The sequence below is a fragment of the Motacilla alba genome, chromosome 15 (assembly GCF_015832195.1).
Source record: "Motacilla alba alba isolate MOTALB_02 chromosome 15, Motacilla_alba_V1.0_pri, whole genome shotgun sequence".
NCBI classification, from domain to species: domain Eukaryota; kingdom Metazoa; phylum Chordata; class Aves; order Passeriformes; family Motacillidae; genus Motacilla; species Motacilla alba.
The window spans coordinates 9,740,588-9,748,493 of NC_052030.1; the positions used below are offsets into that span (position 1 = coordinate 9,740,588).

Genomic DNA, 7,906 nt, shown 5'->3' on the forward strand with positions numbered 1-7,906 from the left:
CTGGGGTGACAGCGTGGGCTGAGGGCGGGACGGCGGCCGCGCGGGGGTCACGGCGCGGAGGGGACGGCGGCCGGGAGGGATGTGGCGGCGGGCGGCGGTGGCGGCGGGACGGGGACTCCGGGGGCTGCCGGGGCGGCGGTGGCGGAGCGGGGCGGGCAGGTGAGCGTGGGAGGACCGGGACCCCCCTCACGGTGCCGTTCCGTCCCTCACGGTGTCGTTCCGTCCCTCACGGTGTGTCCCCTCCCTCACGATGTCGTTCAGTCCCTCACGGTATGTCCCCCCCTCACGGTGCCGTTCTGTCCCTCACGGTGTCCCCCGTGCCCCCGGTGTCTCCTCACGCTGTGTCCCCCCCTCACGGTGCCGGTCAGTCCCTCACGGTGTCCCCCGTGTCCCCTCACGGTGTGTGCCTCCGCAGCCCCGAGCGCGCCGCCGCCGAGCGGGCCCCGAGGATCTACACGAGGACGGGAGACTCAGGTAGAGCCCGGGGGGCGCCGGCGCCGCGGGCAGCGCTCCCCAGCCGAGCCCTGAGCGCCTCCCGCCTTTCCCCAAGGATTCTCCAGCACCTTCACCGGGGAGCGGCGGCCCAAGGGCGACCGGATCTTCGAGGCCCTCGGAGCCACGGACGAGCTGAGCTCGGCCATCGGGTAAGGACCGGCTGGGGAGTATCCAAGTCACATGGAAAAGCTTGTTTGTTATGATTTCTTTATTCCCAGCTAACTCTGTTTTGGTTTTTTTTCCCCTAACCAAGGCTGGCTGGTGAGTTTAGCAGTGAAAAGGGCCACACGTTTGTTGATCAACTTCATAAAGTGAGTATTAATGATAGTCTTAATCCAGTGCAGTCCCTTACCTGTGCTATTAAAACATGAACTCCTTAATTTTAGCTGCAGTGCTCCCACTGACACACAGGAATTCAATACATTTAGTATTTCAAAATATAAATCTTTAAGACTCCCTTGATTCCTCTCTAAGAGGCAAATTTCTTTAACCAAGAAGGAAGATCAAATTATTAGTTATGGGCAGACAGATTCATCTCTAGGTTTATTCTAAGTCAGAATTATGAACACGAGTTTTGTTGTAACTCACAGGTTTGAAACTGGGACACAACCAACCACAAGGGCACAGCAGTGACACAGGCCCTGCCTGTGAGTTTGGCTGATCAGCTCTGCTGAGCACAGGAATGCAAAAAGCCATGGCTGGGAGTGACAGCTGTTGTGGTTTTTGTCCAGGTCCAGTGCATGCTGCAGGATGTGGGCTCCAACCTCGCCACACCACTCTCCTCAGCCAGGGAGGCCCACCGGAGTAAGTCCTGCCTTTGCTGGGGTGGCACAGGCTGGTGTGGGTGGTGGGATGCCGAGTGTTTGGTTTCTTGGGACTTGCTGATCCAAGAAAGCGAAATGAGAGCTCAGCTTGTTGTCTGAACCATTTTTTTCCAGCTGGTTCTTCTCTCCCCTCTGTAGAACGAACATCGTTCAGCGAGAAGCCCGTCCTGGAGCTGGAGCAGTGGATTGACAGCTACTCAGAGCAGCTGCCTCCCCTCAGAGCCTTCATCCTGCCCGTAGGTGCTGCCTGTGCCCCTCACCTCCTTGGGGCAGCCCTGCTGCGCTGCTTGCCACGGGAGGACAGCCTGGGAGGCTGCTGTTTCCATGGGCAGGCACAAGAGAAAAGCAGAGACAAGGAGCTGGGAGTTGCATTTGCCCGCCCTGCTGCACTGGGATGTCCCTCCCTTGCCTGGCCGTGGCACGGGGATCAGTTCCATCTTGTGGGAGGGCAGGGGGCTGTCGCTGCTGGTGCAGACACTGAGTGGGGTTTCCTTGCTGTTCCAGTCGGGGGGCAGGAGCAGTGCTGCTCTCCACTTCTCCCGAGCCGTGTGCCGCAGGGCTGAGAGGTGGTGAGTGCTGTGCTGGGATCACCCTGGGGAAGGGGCATGGGGACACCCCGGTGACAGCAAACCAGGGCTGGGCTGGGCCGGGGGCTCCGGCCAAGCTTTTGTGTATTTAGCCCAATTCCAGGAGTGCAGGAGGCACAAAGCTGGGCTCTGTTCTTCCTTCCCCAACCTTTGGGATTCTGCAGCCCCATCCAGCCTGGCCTTGGATGCTTCCAGGGATGGGGCAGCCAGAGCTTCCCTGGCCAGGGCTTCACCACTCTGACAGGGAAGAATTTTTTCCCAGTATCCCATCTAACCCTGCCTCTGGCAGTGGGAAGCCATTCCCTCTGTCCTGTCACCCCAAGCCTTTGTAAATAGCCTCTGTCCAGTGATTCCTGTGGATGAATGTCCTGGGAGGAGCAGAGCAGGGAGCTTCCAGGACAAACACAAACATTTCTGGCATCATTTACCCCTCCCAGATCCCCCTGGGAAGCAAAGATCCTTCACTTCTGCAGGAGTCAAAGTGGGGACCCCAGGGGAGGTTTGGGGTGGGAAGAGGCTCCAGCCTTTGTGCACTCAGAGCTGGAAAACGAAACACCAGCATTTCCCTTTGCTTTTCCCAGCGTGGTGCCTTTAGTCCAGGCAGGGGAAGCAGATCCAAACGTGGCCAAGTATTTAAACAGGTAAAAAAATAAAATCCCAAACCATTTCCCTGTCCTACTGAAGCATTCCCTTACTTCTGGGAATAAAACTGGGGGCGTTTGCTTCTCAACAAGCTTCTCTTCTGGAATAAGATCACTGGTTTTCCTGCTTCTCCCTTGCTTTCCAGGCTCAGTGATTATCTCTTTGTCCTGGCACGTTATGCTGCAATGAAGGAAGGGAAGGAAGAGAAAATCTACATAAAGCCTGAGCCCTAGCTGGGAGCTGGAATGTTTTTTCCTTGATCATGGAAAACTAAATCCAGTTGACTGCTTTTGTCAATCAAGGAAGGGAGAGAGAACAAGCCTGGACTGGAAATGGGAGCTGCCAAGGATTTCCATGTGAAATAACCAGGACCTTGTGGATAAATCCTGATAGGAACAGAATCACAGAATATCCTGAGTTGGAAATGACCCAAACACACCTGTCCTGTTCCCTGGGCCACACATCCCACGTGGGGATGGCTCTGGAGTCACTGCTTCTCCCAGGTGGGAGTTGAGGCGGGAGAATTCCACGACATTTTGGAGATGCCTTCATTTCCCTGGGCAGCAGCAGGTGCTGTGGGGAGGCTCTGACAGCACTCTGAGGGATGATGAAGGGAAAACAATCAGCTCCTCCTTTGAAGCCCCAGTGCTCGTATGGAGCAGCAGCTGGAGGCGTTTGGGAATTGTGTCCGCAGCTCTGAAATAATAAATGTGAATTTCCTTGTACCGAAGGGCCACAAACTGTCACATTTTAACACCGAGCCCTGTGAGCTTTGCTGCTCCAAGTCCCTTCCAATCCATCAGCTCTGGCTGGAGCTGAGCTGTACAGATTTACAGGAATGCACCAAGAATTCCTTGGCTCTGGCTGCCTCTTGTTGTGCGTGTGAGGAATGTCTCTGAGCTGACAATCCAGGGCAGCCTCTGCCGGGAGCAGGATGGAGGGGGTGAAGCAGGAAAGGCCAAATCCCAGGGACTGTGTGCTGGGGTTGTCTCCGTGTGGAGCTGTCCCTTGGAATGGTGGGACCAGCTGGAGGAGCAGAGCCCGGGGTTTGGGAGCACCCAGGGCACCGAGGTTGCAGGAAAAGGGGCTGGGGTGAGGAGCAGGGCCCCGCTGGAGCTGCGGGAGAGGGGCAGCACCCCGAGGGTTCCTCCCAGGGTGTCCCTGCTGAGCCTGGGATGTTTCTCCACAGGGCCCTCGGCAGAGCAGGCTGGAGAGAGCTCACACCCACATCACACACACAATTCCAGCTTTGCACTCGAGTCCGAGCTGCTTCCAGCCCGGAAATACAACTGGGAAGAAGCCAGGTGAAGCCTGCTGGTGTAATTTTTCCCCCCGGGCATGCTGTGGGCTGCAAGGTGGTGATGCCCATCCAGGGCTTGTCCTGCTTTCAGTGGGGCAGCTTTTAAATCCACCCTGCCCCTTCCCCCGTTCAATTATTTGAGTAGAACCTACCTCAGACTTGTTCTCCAAGGAATCTCTGGCTCTGTCGTTTTTTGGGCAGTGAGGAATGCCCAGGAATGAGTGAGGAGTGCCCGGCACTAACAGATCCCCTGTCTCATCCCTCACCTGGCTTTGAGGCAGATATTTCATGGCTCTGGTTAATGCACATTTTTCATGGAGTAATTTTCCAAGCCTCAGCCTGGAACACATCCTGGTGACAAATGCTCTGGATTTGGATGGTCCCATCAGCTGCAGTGTCACCTCAGCCATTCCCTCTGCCTGCTCCAGCCAGTTTTACGAGAGCTCTGGCTCTGGGACTGAACCTCAGGAATCAAGAGGCTTTTCAAGTTTAATTTAATAAAATCCTTTGCAATATAAATTCTTCATGAATGCTCCATAAATCAGCTTGGGGAGGGATTTATAGTATTTCCTTTTTTTTTTTTTTCCAGCTGGGGGGAAGAAATCTCACTACTGTTTTGGGACCAAAGCTGGCATTGTTTGGATTGCAAGGAGAAATAAATCACTTAACACGATGGAGAGATTAAATTTGCTGGGGTGCTCCCAGCTGCCCCCTCCCTCTCTACCCACAGCAGTTTCTGGAGGGCTGAGGCAGAGGGAGGTGCTGGGGTGACCCTCGTGTGTCACTAAGCTGGGCTTGGCTTTAGGAGGGAGTTGAGACAAGGCTGCAGCTCAGCAGGGCTGAGACATTCTGCCCTGAGAGTTGTCCCCAAGGCCACAGGACAGCCACGGGCTCTTGAGCTGGGGGGGCTCACCTGGGGAAAAGGAGGCTCGGGGGGACCTGGTGGCTCTGCACAACTCCCTGACAGGAGGGGACAGCCTGGGAGGGGGGGTCAGGCTCTGCTCCCAGGGAACAGGGACAGGAGGAGAGGAACCTGCATCAAACTGTGCCAGGGGAGGGTCAGGGTGGACAGCAGGAGGAATTCCCTCATGGAAAGGTGGTCAGGGACTGGAAGGGGCTGCCCAGGGAGGTTTGGAGTCCCCATCCCTGGAGGTGTCCAAGGAATTCCTGGACGTGGCACTCAGTGCTCTGGGCTGGTGACAAGGTGGGGATCAGGCACAGGCTGGGCTCGATCTCAGAGGGATTTTCCAACCTGGATGATCCTGGGATTCTGTGATCCCTCAGGCTCTGGTGCACCCTCCTCCCCAGGCTGGAGCAGAGGCACAGGGCAGCTGAGCTGCCCCTGCTCCCGACCCCACAAGGCCAGCCAGGCAGCAGCAGCAGTGACCAAAACAAAACCCAGCCTCTAAATCCCAATAAACCTCCCTTGCTCTGGGCTGGCAGTTGTTTTTCCAAGCTCTTTGTCTCTTCCCAGCCCTCCCAGCCTTACAGCATAGGGATTCCAGAGCCTGCACCTCATTAATATCATGGGGGAAGGCAGATGCTTTGTCCAGGCTGGCCAGCTCCAGCGCCCAGCAACATTCCTGCCTCGCAGGGTGCCTGATCTGGGATTGCTCCGGAGCTGCCAGCACAGCCATATGTTGCTAAGGGTCGTTTATTCTTGTTTGTAAAATGTATGGCTGCTCCCAGCTTCCACACTGTCACAACGAGAAGAACTGGCCCCAAAATCTCTTGCTGCATGATTGGATCAGACGCCCGTACATCTGTTAACGCTGTAGGAGCTGTAAAATGGAATAAGTTGGGCTATAACTCAAGCGCCTCGATTACCACCACGATGTGGGAGCAGCAGAACGGCTGCTGCTCCGCCAGCAACGACACAAACATCCATTGTGCCAAGTCAGATGTAAATTTACACCAGGCAGCATTTCCTGGGCCAGGGCTCAGAAGGGAGGAGAGGGATGAGAGCCCCCACCTTGACAGGGTGTGCTAGAGCCCCAGCCCGGTGAGTTTTGGGGTGCACAGCCCTGGCAGGTGGGAGCCAACTGCTCCACTGGAGCTGCAGGAGCAGAGAGGACCACAGGTCCTCCAGCACGGCAAGTCCTGTGAGGTCACAAGCTCCTGAAATGCCCCTTTAGCCTGGAAAGGGGCAAGGAAAAACTCTCCCCACCCTGGAGCAGCCCAGGACAGGAGCAGGTTGAGCCTGTCTGTGGAGGAAGGGGCTGGCTGGGACCCTCAGCTCCCCCTGTGCTGCAGCCTGGCCCAAAGTGCCCACCCCACCCCAGTGCCCCATCCCTGCCCGGGCAGGGCAGGCACAGAGAGGAAGAGCAACACAAGGAAGGGCTCAAACCACCCCAGGGAAACTGGAGAGGGTCAGGATTGAAGAACTTGACCTCAGAAACAGCCACGAAAGCAGCTTGTGAGCACCAGTTCAGTGCCACTTACCCAGGGGGTGACAGTGCCAAGTGCCACCGGGTGTGACCACCCCAGCACCTGCTGCAGGAGCTGCTGCACCTCTTGGTAAATGGGAGCAAACACAAAAATGAGCTGCAGAGACATCAGGGATGTGGAGACCAGAGCACAGCACAGCCTCCTCTCCATCCTAACCTGGAATCTAGCATGGGGCACAGGTGCAGAACAGAGGGATCAAACAGAGGGAACCCCAGCCTGGGTGTGAGCCAGGGGTTTGGGACAGCCTGCAGGAGCAGGAGAGGGGCAGCAGGAGCTGCTGTTTGCTCCTGAACACCCTGTGCCTGCAGCAGGCTGGGACACCCAGCTCTGCTCTGTGCCAGCACTGAGCGAGCACCAGGCTCCAGGAATCCCTCCCATCCTCCAGGGATCTCTCCCATCCTCCAGGGATCCCTCCCAGCTCCTCACCCCACAGTTCCCAGTTTTATGGTCCCAAGGCCTGAGGTAGCCACGGCCACGTCTCACCTCGGTGGCCCTGAGCGATGCGTGCCCAGATCCCGGCTGATGCCAGGGAAGCAGGGGCTGTGCAGGCCTGGCTGTTCCAGCTCTGCCCTGGCAGCAGCTGCTCTGGGCTTGCTTTTTGCTGTTCCTGACAGTGCCAGATGCCTCTGTGTCAAAACAATGGCACTTGCACACTGACTGGGAGCCTCTCCCTCGCTCCCACCGTGCTCCCGCTCCCAGCAGAGCCAGAGAGGGCTGGGAACGGCCAGGGGGGCAGGAGGGCTCCAGGCAGGGATGGAGGGGCAGTGAAGGGCTCCAAACCCAAAGTCAGAGGGAAGCTGGAGCAGCAGGCACAGCTGTCACTCCTCCAAGGAGCCTCCAGCACCAGGCCCAGGCAGAAACACACAACGTTATAATATTGTTATTAACATCAAAGCCCACGTCAGCTCCAGTGGCTGCTCCTCGGGGCTGCCCCACTCCTGCACTGGGCGATCCCACTTGGGTTTCCAGCCTGTTTCCCTCTCCACCAGTGGTTCCAGTCACCATTCCCAGATGTGCACTGAGCATTGCTGATCCCAGCACCTGCCCCTGCATCCGAGGAGCACCAACACCCTCAGGAAGGACCAAAGCCCCAGCATGGTGCAGGACCAGGCAGAACTTCTCCAAAAGAGAGCAAATTCTGCTTCAAACAATGCTGCCAGGTCCCTTTGGGCTCAGCAAGCCTCATATCCCCCCATTTGGAGCACCCCAGAGATCCCAGCTCTCAGGGGCACCAGGAACCAGCCTGGCAACAGGAATTCCCATGGGAGCAGCAGGCTCCATGCCCAGCCTGGCAGACTCACAGAATCCCAGGCTGGTTTTGGTTGGAAGGAGCCTCAAAGCTCATCCCAGTCCCCACCCTGCCATGGCAGGGACACCTTCCAGTATGCCAGGTTGCTCCAAGCTCTGTCCAGCCTGGCCTTGGACACTTCCAGGGATCCAGGGGCAGCCACAGCTTCTCTGAGCACCCTGTGCCAGGGCCTCCTCACCCTTGGAATAAAGGCAGGTGCTCTCTGAGGGGTGCCAGGGCCCCAATGCCCTGCTCTGCTCTGCCAGGAATATCCCACCAGCACATTCCCTGCCCTAGGAAAGGACCAGGAGACACCCAACCA

The 7,906-nt window shown here is 57.3% G+C and overlaps 1 protein-coding gene across 1 annotated transcript; it reads left to right on the forward strand.

Annotated features, from left to right (window-relative positions):
- Positions 1–79: 79 nt before the first annotated feature.
- Positions 80–3,275, forward strand: MMAB (metabolism of cobalamin associated B). Its single transcript, XM_038152342.1, has 9 exons — positions 80–159; positions 416–474; positions 551–644; positions 749–806; positions 1,227–1,299; positions 1,458–1,555; positions 1,824–1,888; positions 2,488–2,547; positions 2,694–3,275. Exons 1-9 carry the CDS (start codon positions 80–82, stop codon positions 2,779–2,781), a joined length of 675 nt encoding a protein of 224 aa, XP_038008270.1. The 3' UTR covers positions 2,782–3,275.
- The last annotated feature ends 4,631 nt before the right edge of the window (positions 3,276–7,906 follow it).

What these genes read in the sequence shown, in the direction of transcription:
- MMAB (XM_038152342.1), top strand. Translation starts at nt 80, where the DNA reads ATGTGGCGGCGGGCGGCGGTGGCGGCGGGACGGGGACTCCGGGGGCTG. An exon ending in CACGAGGACGGGAGACTCAG is followed by an intron (nt 475 to 550) that starts GTAGAGCCCGGG and finishes CCTTTCCCCAAG; the next exon opens with GATTCTCCAGCACCTTCACC. An exon ending in TTGTTGATCAACTTCATAAA is followed by an intron (nt 807 to 1,226) that starts GTGAGTATTAAT and finishes GTTTTTGTCCAG; the next exon opens with GTCCAGTGCATGCTGCAGGA.